Here is a 20167-nt window from a genome sequence, read left to right on the forward strand (position 1 = left end):
AGAGGGGCAAAGTAAAGAGCGTTTAATTAAAAAAAGAAGAATTTGCAAAAAGTAATGGAAGAAAATACAAAATTGCTTAGAGAAAATGAGTTAAACAGTGAAGGATATATAGGCAAGCAGACGCTTTAGTTTCACCCAAAGTAATTGAAATATTTAAGAAAAAATAAATTCTATTTGGTGAAAACCAAAGGAATTTGGATTGTTGCACAGAACCAAATATAGCTGCCAACAGCAATGATATCTACAGCAAAATATACTCATTTGCTTGAGTAAAAGCTTTTGGCATACAAGTCAAGAAGCAGTACTGATGATTCAGAAGAATTTTGAGTGCTGATTTTGAGGTTACAAGTGCAGAGTGTCTCTGCAGCAACCAACCAACATAATGGCAGCACTACTTCACTTCGCAGCGTGGCAGCTGGTGAGCTGACTACACAGCTACTCAATGCAACACTGCTTCGCCCATGCACAATGCATCAGCACTGCAGTACTGCTTCCTGTATGTCCCATTATGTTACCTGTAAAAAGTGCCAAACTGAGAAGTTTTTTAGTGAATTGTTGTGAGAAATTGTAGATATATATTTTTACTGTGTTGTGCAGTCCTGTCAAAATCACATAATGATATTCCTGTGCTATTTAATGAGTATTTGTTGTTATTACTGTATGCCTGTCATTGCCCACAAAATGGAAGAATTATTAGTTGTTGAGAAAGCTCAAACAGAAAAGTTAAAGCAACTCAATGAACTGTCAAACAGCATTAAGGCCTGTAGATCGAAGTTAGTTACAAAAGTGGACTCTTCAAATAGCAAAATTTCCAAGACAGCTGTGACTTTAGACAGATTGCCTACAGATTAACAGCTGGAAATGGAAAAACGATGCAATTTAGTCTGAAAATAGATCCAAGAGCAGTTCAAAGAGGTAGGTGTAAAATAAATCATACAGAGAAACTATCCACTCAGGAGTTCCAAACCATAAACAGGCAAATCTCATACAAGCAAAATTAAGTAGATGCATTATAATATACTAAGGAATTGTTTGGTATAACAAGTGACACAAATGCTTTGACTAGTTTGGGGTAGAACCAACAGGAACTAATTGAACCAAAAGTACAATGGCATGCAGGACACGCTACCACCACAGACAATTCTTTGGGCGATACTGTGGAAAACCAATTTGTACATTACAGTGAAAATACTGGAGTATACAATTATCAAAAACCTACATGTGAGAAATACTTAGCTTGTAATGAATATGTCAATGAGGAATTGATTTTTGGTTTCACTACTTGTTTAGGAAGCAGACTTACTAGAAATGAATTTTTTTGTGTGATTAACAGGAATGTACAAGCCAATGAGTATTTCAGCGAATCTTTAATATATGAATGTGGATTTTTTAAGTTCTTAGATGAACTACTATTGTGAGAAAAATATGTTTATTAGGAATAGATGTTTTAAAATGACAAGCATTCTATGGAATGGGGATGAGAAATACACACATATACGACCTATACTATTTAATAGAAGAACAGAAATAAACTTCATGTGTACCTATTCCACTAACTACAGTGGTGATTATGTTACCTCCTGTTGAGTGTACACAGGGTCATTGCTGATGTGGTCTTACTCACATAATCAGTGTCAGAATGGGAAGTATCTTTATTTTGTGAACTAATTATTGAGATTTATACGTTTTCATTATTTTAATTATTTACCTGAGAAAAAGTTAGTCATATTTCATTATTTATGGATTCTTGCATGGAAAGATATGCAAAAGTTTATGTACGTATGTAATCTAAGGAATGTTATTATGCATGCATTTGTTTTTGACTGCTGTAGCAGAAGGTTTAGTGCTAAATGTAACAGCTGGCTCAGCATAAGACATAGGACTGAAGTTGAACAAATCTTTTGTGAGCATGAAGGCATTGCTGCTTATTGAACCTAGTATTCACTTTGTCAGAATTGAACAATAAACAGATATTATAAGTGTTGAAGATTTATTTTATTGATGTGTATACACCACCTACGTGGGCTGACAGCACTGCTATGAAGAAAAATAGCATGTGATTTACCTTGGAAGGAATGCGGTTAACTAGTAATAAGATACTGATACTAGTTTTATTTGGGTAGAAGTGGGTAAAATAACCTTATAATCATTTATTTATTTATTTTTGTCAAGTGAATAAATCTCCAGGATAATTTGCACTCTTTTGAAAATTTGACAGAGTGACATCTGTCAGCAGCCCAAATTAAATGCTTCATTACTTCATATTAAGTTCTACATGAAGGAATTACTTCCTCTTCAACTATCCTGTGGTCTGTAATATATTTCCATCCCTTAATGTACTATACTAAAGCATGAAAGTGACAGGGAAAGCCTGCTATTTGAGAATAAAAAACATACATTTGTGAATAATGATTATAAGCTTTATTTTACTAAACACTTGTGTTTTGGTATGTTTTATATGTATAATATTCTACCTTCTTTCTCCTCTTATAATGGTTGTGTTTTAGATATCTTTTATACATGAAGTTACACAATATAAGATGTTAAGTATGGTAGGAAATTAATGCTCTCCCCTAAAAGAGAAGCTGTTGCATTAACATATCAGTGTAAATGGAATAATGTAGCACACAAGCTCTTGGGCTCCAGTCGATAGAAGTATTGTTGCCGCTAGCAAGAGGGCACTGAGTGCAAAGCACTTTTTTAATGAATGAGAAGCAAAATTACCCCTGTTACGAGTGTGCTAGTGCATAAAAGATTAATGTACACATAAAAAAAGTGCTACAGGTACATCATGTAATGTGAAGTGGATGAATTAAAGAGCTATTAAGTAAGTGTTTTGAGTTTTGTAATTACTAAAAGAGAAGAAGTAAATATTAACAACAGATGTAGGAATATTCTCAGCAGCAGGTGATAAACTACCTTATCACATATATAGTGAGTAAGTGTATAAAGATACAAAGAACAAGTGAGATAGAACCTCTAAGTTCCAATGACCCCACACTCTACTTTTTCATGATTTTCTTTTAGTGTGAGAGCAATATGACTGCTCTGATGATTCAAATGGTTAAAATGGCTCTGAGCACTATGGGACTTAACATCTGAGATCATCAGTCCCCTAGAACTTAGAACTACTTAAACCTAACTAACCTAAGGACATCACACACATCCATGCCCGAGGCAGGATTCAAACCTGCGACTGAAGCAGTCGCATGGTTCGAGACTGAAGTGCCTAGAACCGCTCGGCCTCTGATGATAAAAATACACAAACATAATAATCAGGTAACAATAAAGAGGTAATGGCTGATATGCCGTTGACAAGGATAACATGTGAGAAGGCTCTGTAATGTAGAATTGGGAAAAATCAATATGAAATATGGCATTGTGTAAGGTTGCATAAGAAGGAATTAGGGAAGACACTTTCATTGTGACCATCCTGGCTATACAGAAATTTTATCAGAAAGTTGTAAAACTAAGAGCCACAAGCAGAGCATAACAGTTAAAAATAGAAAGATGGGGTGATCCCATTTTTATGTAGGTATAGGCCAGAAGAATGATTGATGAAACAAAAGACTGAAACAATCAAAAACCCAGGATGGAGTGAAACAATATAATGAAAAAGATAGCTGCTGCTCATCGTACAGGGGAGATGCTGAGTCGCTGAAATGCACAACAAAAAGACTTTCGGAAAGTTAGCTTTCGGCCAACAATGCCTTTGTTGCAAATAGCCAACATAGACACAGACACACACACACACACACACACACACACCACACACACACACACATGCAAATGCAGCTCACACACACATGACCACAGTCTCTGGCAGCAGGAACCTGACTGCAAGTGCAGTGCATTATGGGGGAGGCAAGCAGGTGGGGGTAAGGAGGAGGTTTGGGTAGTGATGGGGAGGGATAGCAGGGTATGGTATGCGCCATGCTGGAAGCTTGCAGGGACGAGGTCAAGAGTGGGCTAGCTAGGTACAGTCAGGAGATTAGACGGAGGGTGGGGAAGAGATGGAAGGGTTAGTGCAAAAGAGAGAAGTAAAAGGACTGGGTGCATTGGTGCAATACAGGGCCTTTTAGTTCTAGAATTGAAACAGGGAAGGGGCTAGATGGTTGAGGACAGTGACTAATGAAGGTTGAGGCCAGGAGGGTTATGGGAACGTAGGATATATTCTACAGAGAGTTCCCACCTGTGCAAATCAGAAAAGTTGGTCTTAGTGGGAAGCAAACAAACAGAACAGGCTGTGCAGCAGTCATCAAAATGAAGAATGTCATGTTGGGCAGCATGCTCAGCAACGGGATAGTCCAGTTGTTTCTTGGCCAGAGTTTGTTGGTGACCATTCATGTGGACAGACAGCTTGTCCTTTGTCATGCCCACATAAAATGCACAGCAGTGGTTGCAGTTTAGCTTCTAGATCGCTTGTCTGGTTTCACAGGTAGCACTGCCTTTGATGAAACAGTCGATGTTTGTGGCCAGACTGAGTAGGTTGTGGTGGGAGGATATATGGGACAGCTCTTAAATCTAGGACTATTACAGGGATACGAGCCATGAGGCAAGGATTTGGGAGCAGGAATTGTGTGGAGATGGATGAGGATATTGTGTAGTTTTGTTGGGCTTTGTTGGGCGGTGGAATACCACTGTGGGATGAGTGAGAAGTATAGTGGGTAGGACATTCCTTATTTCAGGGAATGACGAGAGGTAGACAAAACCCTGGCACAGAATGTTATTCAGTTGCTCCAGTGCTGGGTGGTACTGAGTCCCAAGGGGAATGCTCCTCTGTGGCCAGACTGTGATCCTTTTGGTGAATGGAAAGACAAGGATCAGAAGATCTGTTTTCGTAAAAGGTTGGGAGGGTAATTACAATCTGTAAAGGCCTCAGTGAGATCGTCGGTATATTTCAGAAAGGACTGCTCATCACTGCAGATGTGACAGCCATGGGTGGCGAGGCTGCGTGGAAGGGAGTGTGGAATGGGTGATAGCTGTTGAAGTGGAAGTACTGCTGGTGGTTGGTAGGTTTGATATCGACCGAGGTACTGATATAGTGGTAGTGGAGATCAATATCAACAAAGGTGGCTTGATGGGTCGAGTACGACCATGTGAAGCGAATGGGGGAGAAGGTGTCAAGGTTCTGGAGCAATGTGGATAGGGTGTCCTCATCCTCGATCCAGATCATGAAGATGTCATCAGTGAAACTGAACCACGTGAGAGGTTTTGTATTGTGTGTGATTACAAGGAATTCCTCTAGATAGCCCATGAATAGGTTGGCATAGGGTGGTGCCACGAAGGTGTCCAGAGCCATAACCCAAATTTGTTTGTAGGTAATGCCGTCCAAGGAGAAGTAATTGTGGGTGAGGATATAGTTGGTCATGGCGACTAGGAAGGAGGTTGCTGGTTTGGTTCCATCATGCATTAGGAAACATACTGTTCAATAGCTGTAACGCCATGGGCATTAGTGATGTTAGTGTGAGGGGAGGTGGCATCAGTACTGATGAGCAGGGCACCATGTAGTGAAGGAACAGGAACTGTGGAGAACCTGTGGAAGAAATGGTTGGCACCTTTTATATAGGAGGGTAGGTTGTGGGTGATAAGCTGAAGGTTTTGGTCTATGAGAACAGAGATTCTCTCAGTGTGGGCGCAGTAACAGGCCACAATGGGGCAGCCAGCGTGGTTGGATTTATGGACCTTAGGAAGCATGTAGAAGATAGGAGTGCAGGGAATGGTACAGGTGAAAAGAGAAGTGGACTCTGGGGAGAGGTTTTGGGATGGGCCTAAGGATCTGAGGAGACACTGGAGATCCTGCTGGATTGCTGGAATGGTGTCAATGTGGCAGGGTTTGTAGGTGGATGAAACTGACAGCTGGCAGAATCCTACTGCCAGATAATCCTTTTGGTTCAAAACAACAGTGGTGGAGCCTTTGTCAGTAGGTAGGATTATAAGTTCGGGATCAGTTTTTGGGTGGTAGATTGTGGATCTATCTGTTGGTCTAAGGTTAGTTTGTATGTTGTGGGATTTGGGGAATGATGGTGAAGCAAGGTTTCAGATTAAAAAATTCTGAAAAGTTAACAGGGTGTGATTTCTGGACAGTGGGGGTGGATCATCATTGGATGGAGGAGTGAACTGCATCTGGCAGGGTTCATCATTGGTCTTTGGTTGAGTCTGATTGGAATGGTTGGTGGCAAAAAAAAAAAAAAAAAAAGTTTCCACTGTAGGTACCGGAAGAAGTAGAGAAGGTCTTTAATAAATCCTGAGGCTTTTGGGAAGGACTGATGGTTTTGCAGGGCTCTGGCTTCTGGATGAAAGATTCAAGACTGTATTTCAAGTTTCTTTAGGTTCTGGATTCTCTGCGGTGGTGCGAGGGAGTTTTGGAGGGTTGGGTAAATGTAGTAAGTCTGCGAGATAGGATTTGTCAACTATGAGGGTACAAGGAGGAGGTTTGGAGGTTGTTGTAGAGGTGGTGGACAGTGGTAGTCCAAGGCAAGAGTGTAAGTGAGCAGGTTGTAGAGGTTTTTGAGGTGGTGTTGTGCATGCTGCTCTAGTTCCTGGAGGACAAGAGTTTCATTGTGTGTTACGGGATCCAGCAATTTGGTATTGCATAGCAGAAGAATTTTACGGACTGAGAGAAGGTATTGCAAGGAGGTTTGATTCTGATTGATATCGTTTTGAATATCAATTGATATGGTTGGTGAGGACTAAGGATTGGCAGAATTTGAACAGGTTGAGGTCATTGTAGAAGGAGGGGTGACAGCCAGAGATGGGTAATTTGATGGTAAAGCCATTAGGGGGGATTCCATGAGCCACACAACAATGCAAGAACAGTATGTGCGATTGAGTTCTGGCTAGGGACAAGGAAACTTTTTTGAATTCACACAGATGTGAGAAACAAGAGTCCATGGTGGTGGAAAAACGTGTAAAAATACGTAAATAATGTAGAATTATGTCTGAAATAATTTGCAAATTTGTCCATCTCTCTCTCCTTGCCCCTATCATTCCACACATTCTTATCTTCTACATACTTCCTATAGTGCATGAACCTGTGGCACCGATGAGGTCAACACCAGCATCGATATGCATTCATCTTTGGACTCTGAGCATCATCTTTGGACTCTGAGCATTGTCTTTGGGCTGTTCCGCCATGTTCAGTTCTTTGTGAGCCTTGCATGTGTTTAGGTGAATAAATGAACTACTGCAAAATGGGTGTTGTTTAGTGCACCAACACGAACTTCTCCCTCACTTGTGATCCTGAGTTGTAACGTCTTCTGTTTTCGCCATATTAAGGTGTCCGCGACCTCCGCGTCGGTTATTTTCGCGTGTATTACATCGACACAGCATTCGAACATTGACTTCGGCCCAGCATCTAATGCCGGATTTTGTGATCGACATGCATCGTGTTGCGGATGATGTACACCTGCCAGGACTACAACACGATGTCTCTCACTCACTGATTTCGCCGGACGTTTTCGAGCCTGCAACAATAAGTGAGGTTAGGAGTGCGCATGACTCTGGCTACCAAATGCCTTTGTTCCCACCACATGTGCCCTCCCTCATCGACTGTGCAGTTACCTCTTACAGATCTCTGTGCAGTGCGGAACCAATGCCGATATCTGTAAATGGTTCATTGGACAACCTACCACTGCCAGGACAATGATTTGCCACGCGCGCAATCTGTGCAGGACCACGCGGATACCTGCCATGTGGCCGGAACTGCTTCAGTCACAGGTCTACCTCCTCAGCATCCGACCACGCCAACACCTGCTTCGGTTCAGCATCAGCACATGCCTTCCTACTTCGTTACCTCGGCCTGCAACAGGAACAATAACTTGTTTTCTGTGCCTGACCTCCACCTCTGTCCCACTGCTATGCCTCAGCGTTTTGTGCCGTGACATTCACCTTATTCGCACACCGTTTTGAGTGGAGTGACTATGAACAGTGAACATTCACACATTCCGTCCCGCGTTCAACATCATTTCCCATCCTGTGCTTCTGGACAACCCGCACCTCCGCAGCCTCCCTGCAACACAGGTGCCCCCGGCTCTGATCATACGTTGAGCTTTCCATGGACTAACACGCATTCTCAAACTTTGAACTTTTTCTCACCTGTCGACCCCGCGCCGGCTCCAGTCGAGCTTCCGCTACCTTTCTCGGCACATCTCGGTGCCTCATCCACGTCGGTCTTCTGTGACACGTCAATCCGAACACACCCGCACCATGTTGAGCTTCCGCAACCGCACTTGACACATTATGGTGTCTCACCCATGTCGGCCTTCCACATCGCAACGGATCACGCTCAACCACAACGTGTCACCTTCATGCTGCCACCCAAACAGCCGTCATTGCCACATCCCCTAAAGGCACACTCTCCTGGAATAGTACAGCAACAACAGCTCGATTCAGGCAGTGCCCCAATGAACTCAACTCAACCTGCCCTTCCGAACATTCTACAATGGTTACCGACACTGCCGCCATTTAATCCCGACAGAGCAACAACCTGGTTCAAAATTGTGGACGAAGTGTTCAACCATTACAAACTCGACGAGTCAACCAGGTTTCTGTGCCTCATCACCCACCTGCACGACCAGGAAAACTTGATTGCTGACCTGGTCGATGCCCCGGACTCATCTATATGGTACACTCCAGCCAAAAACACAGTTCTAAGTCAGCTTGCACACTCAACTGAGGCAGCAATATGGCAAATGCTCCACATCGAGCAACTAGGCAATGACAAACCTTCCCAACTCTGGAGATGGCTACGTGCCCAGGTCGGCGCCGATCTATTCTCTGAGACAGCTCTCCTCGCCATCTGGTCAGATAAAACTACCTCCTCACATCCGCTTTGTTCTGGCTCAAAGGTCTCCTGAACCTGTCGAGCAAAGAATGACAATTGCTGACAAGCTACACGATGCATCACTGCTCTATTTCGCCAGCCACAGCCTACCCGACAAGTCTCAGGTTCAGGCTCATCACCCTGCGGCCGGATGCGGCCGGGGCCGTATTGTGCTGACCGTTCCACTTGCTCCGGAAAGCAGTAAACAAGCAACTGGGACGTCACCGGCTCAGCCCACGGTCACACCCCCTCCTGCAACCAAACCTGCTGCGGCCACTGAAACTCGGCCACCGCCATTGGCAACAAACTTTCCACAGGAAATGCAACCGCACTACCCGTAATGTTACTTCCACACTTGGTTTGGTGAGGCGGCACGGAACTGCAGACCACCCTGCTACTTCCCAAACGCCAATTGCAGGTAGGTTTGGGTGCCGCCTCCTGTGTACAACATTACAGGCACCCCCCAGTGTTCCATTCTGTCCGGGAATGACCGGATAATTGTAGATGACTTTACATTAAAGACATTTCATCGAGATACCTTTTCCTATTGGACACAGGCGCCAATGTTTCGCTGCTGTCTATGTCCTTAGCGTCGTCGAACATCCGCCCTCATATTTCACTGCAAGCCACGAATTCAACTAAACTACAATGCTCAGGTTCAACTTCATACGTCGTCTCACTCTCCACAAACTGCAAACTTGAGTGGACTTCTTTTAGTGTGCGAAATTGACGAACCTATACTAGGCATTGACTTCTTGCGACACCACAAACTTTAACTGGACCTAGTCTGAAACACCATGTTTCATCATCCGTCCCAGACTCACATCCCCTGTGCACCGTTGAGCAACCCCACCCCCGTGACACATCAGTCCGGGCTCATCTCATCCGTACATACTCGTCTCTGTTGACAGCGTTACAAGAAACCACACACAAGTGCCTTGTCAAGCTTGAACACGTCGCTCGCCTACGCAAGGAAAACTTCGAGCTCTCCCTCCAGCTCCTTGAAACAGCTCCAGCTCTGCGATGCAACAAAGGAATTACAGACACTACAGCAAGGACAAAGCAAGGCCAGTAAGTGCGCCGAATCTGCTTGCAATCCTAGCAATCGAGCCTCCGTGTGTGTACCTCCCACTACCCCTCGCAACTGTGCTATCAAGACTACCATTAACATGTACTGACAGTTCCGCAGGGCCACACCCTCCTAACATGGCAGCGTTTGACACTTGGCCAGACACAAGTGCGCATGTGCGATGATGGTCATGTATTCCTTAACTGATGGCTCCTACCCTGCCCCTCACAGACAGCACTTCAAACTTTGCAACTTCAGCTCCTGCGCGCCGCCATGCGACTGCCACTGACAACTCAAACAGTGCACTCGCGCCAAGCCTTTCGCCCGCAACTGTGCTGCCACAGGCCACGCCCTCGAACAATGGACTCACTAACGGCTCACGAGCTCTACCGAGCTCACCCAACCACGGTGCCACTGCTTTGGGCCAGCGGCCATCTTGTCACGTTGACTCCTGGGACACTTCGCTGTCTCGGTTCCCGTCGGATCTGCCGAATGGCTCTGAACACCAGCACCACGCCTCACCTGCCCCGCCAGCCACACGTTGTAAACAAACCGCTTCCTGTGCCGCCAGAAATATTTACATCATCACCAATGGCATGGTTCACAAGCTTCGCCTCACGCCAGGTTCCCTGATCTCCAGTAAACCGAGTCGACTTTGTCCCAAGCGCCTCTCCGACCTTAAAAATCAGATTTCTGAACTACTAAGCTTCGGTGTCATTGAACCCTCTGCCAGTAGCTGGTCTACACCGATACATATGATACCCAAGAAAGACGGGTCCTGGCACATGTACGGAGACTACCATCGACTAAATGCACGAACAATTATGGACACCTAACCCATACCCAACATTACCGACTTTACCAGTTCCCTCGCAGGTGCAACCACGTTCTCAGTCATTGATAGCAAATAGGCCTACCACCAGATACCCATGGCACCTGAAGACATTGAGAAGACAGCAATCACCACCCCAATCGGGTTATTTCAGTTTCGATTCATGCCCTTCAGTCTGAAAAACGCAACTCAGACCTGGCAACACTTCATCAACGAAGTGCTATTCGACCTAAAATTCTGCTTTGCATATCTTGATAACATTCTTGTGTTCAGCTCCTCCGTCGAGGACAACATTCAACATGTGCAAACTGTTATGAACACTTTCGCGGCAGCAGGCATCAAGACCAACCAGGACAAATTGCAGTTACATCAAGCCACTGTCACTTTTCTTGGTTTTCGGGTCTCTGCCAGCGGCATTTCACCGCCCGCTGAGAAAGTACAAACAATACTAAACCTAATCAGACCTACGTCATTCAGAGAGCTCCATTGCTTTCTGGGGATGGTTAACTGTTATCGCCGACATCTACCTCAGGCTGCGGAGATTCAGGCTCCACTGACAGACGCCTTAGCAGGCACCAACACTTCTGGATCTCAGCCCATTCCATGGACCCCTGCTATGACTGGCTCTTTCACTACCGTCAAAAATCTTCTTGCATCACGCATCCTCATCCCAATGCGCAGCTTTTCATCACCACAGACACGAGCGATACTGCCATTAGCGCTGTCCTTAACCAGACAATCAATAGCCAAACTTCGCCTCTGCAGTTCTTCTCGCGCAAGCTCACCAATGCACAACGGAAATATTCCGCATTTGACAGGGAGTTGCTCATGGTATACGGAGCGATTAAACATTTTTAAACTGACATTGAGAGACGCCCTTTCTATGTTTTAACGGACCACAAACCCCTGGCTGCGGCCATTACCAACCTGCCAACTGACCCGCCTCCTCACCGCTTCAGATACATTGACTTCATATCTCAGTTCACCACCAATGTCAGACACTTAAAGGGTGCTGACAATATTGTTGCTGATTTCCTTTCACGAGTCGATGCCGTCCATTCACGTTAGACCTCTCTGAATTGCCTAACCTCCAACCCACTGAAGAGGAAATACAAAACCTGATTTCAGACTCTACTTCTTCACTACACTTCATCCGCACCACCTTCCCTGGCATTTCTGGTGAGATCTGGTGCAACGACAGTATGGGCACATTACACCCCCTCATCCCAACCACACTCCGTCGAGCTGTCTTCAGCGCATTGCATAATTTAGCCCAGCCCAGTTTTCGTGTATCTGCCTGCCTCATAGCGGAGCACTTTGTGTGGAGAAATGCCAACAAGGACTGCCAGCAATGGGCACGCTCCTGCATCATGTGCCAACACTGCAAAGTACACAGGCACACTTCACTGCCCCCACCCCCCACGGCGCCTTTTTGATCCCTCCTGGGCGTTTCCAGCATATTCATATTGACATTGTTGGCCCTCTTTCGCCCTGTAACGGCTTTCGTTATGTTCTCCCATCTATCGACCGAACAACTCACTGGGTCAAGGCTGTCCCCCTCCCCAACATTACGGTAGAAACTGTTGCTCCAGCTTTCATCGAGTCATGGGTATCGCGTTTCGGATGTCCAGCTATCATCATGACTGACCAGGGCAGACAATTTGAGTCGGCCCTGTTCAAAGGGATTTGTAACATTTGCGGCATCCGGCACATCCATACCACAGCATATCACCCGCAAAGTAACAGGCTAGTCGAGCACTGGCACCGCACTTTCAAGGCGGCTCTTCGATGCCACGGCTCTCTATAGATGGAGGCCCTTCCCCTTGTGCTACTCGGCATTCATGAGATCTATTGTGCTACTCGGCATTCATGAGATCTATAAGGAAGACCTCAAAGGCACAATAACTGAGTTCGTATACAGCCAGAACATTGTTCTCCCTGCCGAACTTGTGAGCTCTTCCGCTTCTCTCCCTCAGTCTGACTTACCTTCCTTCGTGGACCGCGTCAGACATCACTTCATCAACCTCCATATCCCTCTGCCCGCCAGCCATTCCCGCCCTAAGGTTCACGTCCCGAAATCTCTGGACAATTGCGAGATCCCCTCCAACCCCCATATACCAACCCGTATCGAGTACTCCGGCACTCAGCCAACACCTATGACATCCAGATGAAAGATTCAGCTGTTACAGTCTCTCTCAACAGACTTCAGCCTGGTCATGTCGAGCCTTCTCCTACCCCCCCTTCAGGCCACCACTCACTGTCGTGGTTCAAGACGTTCCAACCACTCCCTCCACGTCGGACTTACATACTCGGTCGAGTGACTTCTAGCTCCAATCATCGAGCTCTCCTCTAACCATGCCCTCTACTCCAGTTTCACACACTCCGTTGAATGCTCCCCACATCGAGCTTACCTACAATAACGCACTCACCGCCGGTCCCTTCGACCTCTCCACCGTAGCCTGCCTCGCCCTGTCGAGGTTTCTCACGCCCCCCCCCCCCCCCCCCCATCTTGAATGTGCCCTCGTTCAAGGTGTTTGTGCCTGTCCCCCTGTACATAATTCACGACATCTCAATAATACTGCATGACTATACACTGTTTGTCATGTGATTCTCTTCATCAAGTGCTCATGACATAACCTGAGCCATTCCCTGCCACCTGGTGAAATGTGTTCCCCTCCCGCCCGATGTCGACCTGGACATGCTTCGTGTGATCGCCACGCCCTCCAGAGACATCATCATCGTCGCTCTGTTCCACCTGCAAACCGCCGGTCTACCTGTCGCCGCACGACCAGCACACCCAGTATGATGCCCGGCACACTTCAACGACTTCCAGGTTCAGTGGCCGAACCTTCCTTCACGACATCTACCCACACAGCTCCCCAACGATGCTGTCGAGCTGACCGTGGTCCGGCTCCCGCAGACCACCCTTGCCGATGCTTTAGTCAGCCCCCCCCCCCCCCCCCCCCCCCCCCGGCCTCTCAAGAGTACTCCGTATTGGGGGGGGGTGCGCTATGTGATGCTGATGAGGTCGACACCAGCAGCAATATGCGTTTGTCTTTGGACTCTGAGCATTGTCTTTGGACTCTGAGCATTGTCTTTGGGCTGTTCCATCATCTTCAGTTCTTTGTGAGCCTTGCATGTGCTTATTTGAACAAATGAACTACTGCAAAACGGGTGCTGTTTGGTTTAACCAACCCGAACTTCTCCCTCAAACCCAAACACCCAGGATGCCCTATTGTGGCTGGTTACTGTGCTCAGAGAGAATCTCCATTCTCACAGACCAACAGCTTCAACCTACTACCCACAACCTACCCTCCTATATAAAAATACCAACAATTTTCTCCACCGACTCTCCACAGTTGCTGTTCCTTTACCATATGGTGCCCTGCTGATTACTATCGATGCCACCTCCCTTCACACTGCCATACCTAATGCCCGTTGCCTTACCACTACTGATCACTATCTTTCCCCAATTCATGATGGATTCCAAATCAAACACCTCCTTCCTAGTTGCCATTACCAGCTATATCCTCACCCACAATCACTTCTCCACTGAAGGCATTAGCTACAAACAAATCAATGGTATGGCTATGGGTGGACGTAGAGCACCATCCTATGCCATCCTATTCATGGGTCACCTAGATGAATCATTCCTAAACACCCAGAGTCTCAAACTCTTCACCTGGTTCAGATTCATTGATGACATCTTCATGATCTGGATCGAGGGTGAGAACATCCTATCTACATTCCTCCAGAACTGCAACACCCTCTCCCCCATTCACTTCACAAGGTCTTACTCAATCAATCAAGCCAGCTTCATTGATGTTGATCTCCACCTCAAAGATGGCTATACCAGTACCACTGTCCATATAAAACCTACCAACCACCAGCAATACCACCACTTTGTCAGCTGCCACCTATTCAATACTAAGAAGTCCCTTCCATACACCCATGGCTGTTGCATTGGTAGCGACGAGCATTCCCTCTCAAAATATACCAAGGATCTCACTGAGGTCTTTACAGATCATAATTACCCTCCCATCCTTGTACACAAACAGATCTTCTGAGCCTTATCTTTTGAGTTGCCCGAAGTATCATTGTCTGGCCACAGATGAGCATACCCTTTGTGACTCAGTACTACCCAGGACTGGAGAAACTGAATTACATTCCCCACCAGGCTTTTGACTTCCTCCTGTCGTGCCCTGAAATGAGAAGTATCCTACCCACTATCCTTCCAACTCCTCCCACAGTGATATTCTGCCGCCCACTGAACCAACACAATATCATCACCCATCTCTACCCAGCCACTGCTCCCAAACCCTTGCCTCATGGTTCATATAACTGTATTACTCCCAGATGCAAGACCTGTCCCAGAGGTGACCTAGAAGCTGGGCATGCCACCCAACATGATTTCCTTCATTTCAATTACTTCTCCGCAGCCTGTTCCATTTAGATCCTTCCCACCAACACCAGCTCTTCTTTATTGCACAGGTAGGAAATCTCCCTGCAATATATCCTAGGCTCCTGTAACATTCCTGAGTTCAAACTTCAATAGTCATTGCCCTTACTCATCTAGCCCCTTCCTTGTTCCAATTCCATCACTACACAGCCCTCTATTCCATCAATGCACCCAGTCCTTTTACTTCTCTCCTTTATCACTAACCCCTCCCTCTCTCCCCCAACCCCCATCTAATTTCCCGATTGCACCTAGCTGCCCCACTCTCCACTTCGTCCCTACATGCTCAAAGCTGTACTTTACTGTCCCACACCCCTACCCTACTATTCCTTCTCCACCTCACCCAGCCTCCTCCTTACCCCCAACAAGTTGCCTGTCCCATAATGCGCTGCTGCTTGCAGTCTGGCTCCAGCTACCAGAGACTGTGGTCTAGTGTGTGTGAGTTACATTTGCATGAGTGTGAGTGTCTGTCTGTGTGTGTATGAGTGTGTGTGTGTGTGTGTGTGTGGTTGGGTGGGTATGTGGTGTCTATTTTTGACAAAGGCCTTGTTGGCTGAAACCTATCTTTCCACAAGTCTTTTTGTTGTGCACTTCAGCGACTCAGCATTTCTGCTCTATGATGATTAGAATCTATCCTTCTCATTATATTAAAGTAAAATAATGGAGGGTCTAATCCTTGGTCATGTGAATCCATGGAAGGAATGACCTGAATGGTATTATGAATGCGATTGAGAGTAAAAGGTATGTGCGCTCATGGAGGGGATGTCTTATGCCAAGGTCTGGTAAATCCATGAATTGCTTTTGTATGGAATAATAAAAGATAGGCAAGGCATTCACAATGTGAAGATGGCAATGTACAAGGTGATAATTATTGAACTATATGAAAAGAAACTTAAATTAATTACAAACTATGGTGTGCACACACTTCATTGAACTAGTAAATGAGACGACTGATATTCAGATTTTGGTTATGTCATGTTTGATATGCTATGCCTGCCATCCTTGGCGACAATGTGGCACAGACAAATAGCGAAATTTTGCATGACCCGCTGTTGTGTCAGAACGTTGATGCTATCGACAACCTCCAGAATGGTTATTTTTAGCTCAGCACTGGTTTTGGGGTTAATGCTGTACATCTTGTCTCGAATATAGTCCCACAAAAAGGAGTTGCATGTGTTCATATGCAGAGAATATGGCAGCCAGTCAAGGCCCATACCAGTGGCATCTGGGTACTCCAGAGCCAGAATGTGGTCTACAAAGTGCTTCTCCAGGACATCAAATGTTCTCCTGCTTTGATGGAGTTGAGTTCTGTCTTGCATGAACCACATCTTGAAGAAATCAGGGTCACTTTGGATAATGGGGGTAAAATCATCTTCCAAAACCTTCACATACCATTTGCTAGTCACAATGCCATCAAGGAATATCACACCAATTATTCCATGACTGGACATTGCACACCACACAGTCACCCACTGAGGGTGAAGAGACTACTCAATCACAAGATACAGATTCTCAGTCCCCAAATGTGCCAGTTTTGCTTATTGGTGACCCAATGCAAATGAAAGCGGGCTTCATTGCTAAACCAAACCATGCACATTATAATTCCCAGCCTGCCCCGTGACCAACCATGCAGTCTGAACATCCTAACGCAAACTGTTCAGAAGTTATGATGATTTTATTTCATATAGTTCAATAATTGTCACCCTATATGTTCACAGTATTAGCCCACTGAAGAAGCTGTAAGTACAGATCTTACAAAGGTAGGAAGCTGCAATATGATTATGAGTCACTCTAACAAAGTATCCTCCAAAACACTCCAAAGCAAGTAGACTTACCTGGATAATGACTGATTCCTTGAAGTTTTGATCCAGTACATGTTGACATACAACAAATCTGAGATCTGAAATCTTGGAAAGTAGCACAGAACAAAATGACAGCAGGTAACTCCTTATTGTAAATAATGACTTAGACCTTTTCTATATCAATGTTATTTGAGAATCTTGTGCTTTTATAGACAACAATTTAAAAATTACCTTTGAGAAGAAGTAATGAAACAATGATCAAGCCTGATCAAATAGGACAAATTTCTCTCACGAGTTTTCTTTACTTAAAAAATGTAGCAACATATATACAAAGTAACTGAATGGTAGTAATGGTGTAAGAAAAGTTGCAATTTTAACAAGTAATCTAAAAACAGAAACGAGGATTTTGAAAAGACACAGTACTGTCCCCTTAGGGTAATAAATCCTGTCTAACACAAAATGAAATACTATGATGTCTACTATTGTTAAACCAAAGTAATCACAAAGTGGAATAACTGAGACAAGAAGTATGATCAGACATGTTTATAAGTGTGTGAATGGAAAAGGATCTCATTCTTAAGAGACTTCAACTTTGATAATAATAACAGTTTAACAAGAAGTTAAAGATTATAAAAGAATTGTAATTACTTAAGTAAGTTATTTTACATGACATTGCTCATCCTGGGGTGGATATTCATACAGAATAACTTGACACTTCTTCCTCTCAAGCTGATAAAAAATGTCTGTCGAAAAACATTGCTTTTATAGACTGTAAGTAGAAAACTTCCCACTTCATATGCTTTGATTTGACTTATGTGCAGAGACAACGAAAGAATTGTGAGCACAGGGTATCAGCAAAGTGTGATTGGTGATTGAGCATCCCCACCTGCTGTGGTTGTGTCACTTATACTTTGTCATTGTGCCTTGCTGGTGTCTAGGAGAGAAGAGAACAAGAGTCACTGCCAACAGTGATAACATATGGAAAACAGTTGACAGAGGCTTAAGATAAATGTCATTCCATTCCATTCTGAGCTTCTATTCTGTTCTGCTCTAAGACTCTCTTCAGAGATATTGTTCTGATTAACTCACCCAACATTCTAATTGTTTTATTTGAGTGACAAAACACAGAAGAGTTATTGGAAGACATTAACATCACTTAATAGCTTGAATACTTTGAAGCTCTCTTTCAGCCCTCAGCACTCTGCAGATAGAGAAGTCATACAACAAGAGTTGGTGGCACTGCGTAGCAGTTTTCTACGGCTTTCATTTTCTGACCTGTCTGTTTTTCGCCATGCCCCTCCCACCTCTGTTACATATAATGCACTTAACTTTTCACTGTTATTAATTTGTGCATGATATTTTAGCAGTAATCTCTGTCTTGCACATTACTCTCAGGTTTCAAAATCTCACCCAGTGGAGTCCCCAACAATCAGCTTTCCTTTTCATCCTGTCCAATAAGTCTCCCATGGTCAGGAGTTCTGGGGTACTTTTCTGAACTCTACTCCTTTTGCTAAACCTCTCCAGTTCCTTTCCCTTCACCCCCCACCCACCCACACACACACACACACACACACACACACCCAAACATCACCACCATCAACCATTTTTCCAGAAGAAGGAGTCACTGGCTCTGTATGTATCCAATTATTTTATAATTTATCCTATTCATAATGTTATTAAATTAGTTAAGACACTGACATAATATTTTGGAGAACAGAGGCTATTGCTGTGTCTAGTCAACCTACTCTCTCTAATTATTTATATAATTTCCAGATAAATAAAGTTTATTTATTTTAGATATGAATACTTATCAAGTAAAACATAAGAAAGCTGAAAATGTCATATCTACGTTACACAACAGTAAGAAACAGAGAATAAACATGTTAAATACATACCACGCACATGGAGCACTATAGATTTGTTCTGTGCATTTTTATCATTTCTGACCTCACATGTATAGGCTCCTGCATCATCAGTTGTGATATTTGAGATAATTATTACCTCTTCGTAAACATTTTCTGATACACCCCCATAATTTCGTGTTCTTTCTAATGACTTTGTTTTTACATGGCCAGTCTGCAACCAAAAAACAGTCTAATTAAACAAATATTTAACTGATGCAACTGCTACTTGCAAACATTTACTTCATCAAGAAAGAATTATGGAAGTAAAAGAAAACTTAAAAAATAGCCAACAAAGGTGTAATTCATCATAATCTAGCACAGCTGGGCTCCAACAAACTGCCTCAACAATTAATAAACTTAACAGTTGCCCCAATCATATGCCCCATCAGTATCAAAGAGCCTGATGTTAGAAAACTGCAGAACATATATAAGTTATCAATGACTGACCTACACAAATGAGGACTCATTCTTCCAGTCAGTCATCATGTTCTGTAGCTACCAATAAGGAGATCCTTCCGGGATGTGGTAAATCTGAATGTATACATTAACAAAAGACAAGGAAATCATGGAAACTTAATATGCATAGCATAATAACAATGAATTGTCATTATATTAAAGCTATTAATGCTAAATTTAATCACACACTGACCCACATTTGAAATACATCTTTATGACTGGAATGTTCTTACAGTGGACTGAGGAAAACCAGATGAGGTGGAGATGACATTTTACCTACATAGTGTGACAAACTATGCAGCTTACTCTCAATTTGGAAGACAAAACTGGACCTTACTGACACCTTTTCTTCAAAAAGCTACTAATGTACATCTATTACATAGTTTATTATCTGGAAACAATCTTCTCTGGAGGACTCCCTCAACTAGAACCATCAACTTACATATTGTCAAGTGTGCACCATCCCAACAACAATATCCAGTCTGTCAATTGGTTTTGTTTCCCAAGGAATACCATTTTCATTTTGTGATATACATATTAAATGTTGAGTGTTTGATTATAAAATGAAGTTCTAAACTAAGTGGATAAAAGGTAGACGTATGGTATGTGTGCTACTGGGTGCACTCAGAATTTTTGAATGGTTGTGAAATTCAGGTAAGCCTTTTAGGAACTTCTTCATTACCAAGACAGCAAAAGCCTAGCTATAACAAGTCCTCAGTTCACCACTGCCAACATAATTCAGTAAGTCATGTCATAGGTCTTCCAGAGCAAGTAAACTTCTCACAGTAAAGCTGACACTCTAGCCTGCCTTGCTCAATGCATTT

At 44.1% G+C, this 20167-nt stretch overlaps 1 protein-coding gene across 2 annotated transcripts in view; it reads right to left on the minus strand.

Moving 5' to 3' along the window:
* Positions 1–20167, minus strand: part of LOC124804951 (mast/stem cell growth factor receptor kita-like) — a 315287-nt gene that overhangs the window by 141935 nt on the left and 153185 nt on the right. For both annotated transcript variants that reach the window (XM_047265338.1, XM_047265337.1), the window contains exon 7: positions 18879–19059. In XM_047265338.1, the coding sequence (XP_047121294.1) occupies positions 18879–19059 (181 nt within the window). The remainder of the gene's footprint in view (positions 1–18878; positions 19060–20167) is intronic.

The sequence above is a fragment of the Schistocerca piceifrons genome, chromosome 7 (genome assembly GCF_021461385.2).
Source record: "Schistocerca piceifrons isolate TAMUIC-IGC-003096 chromosome 7, iqSchPice1.1, whole genome shotgun sequence".
NCBI classification, from domain to species: Eukaryota; Metazoa; Arthropoda; class Insecta; order Orthoptera; family Acrididae; genus Schistocerca; species Schistocerca piceifrons.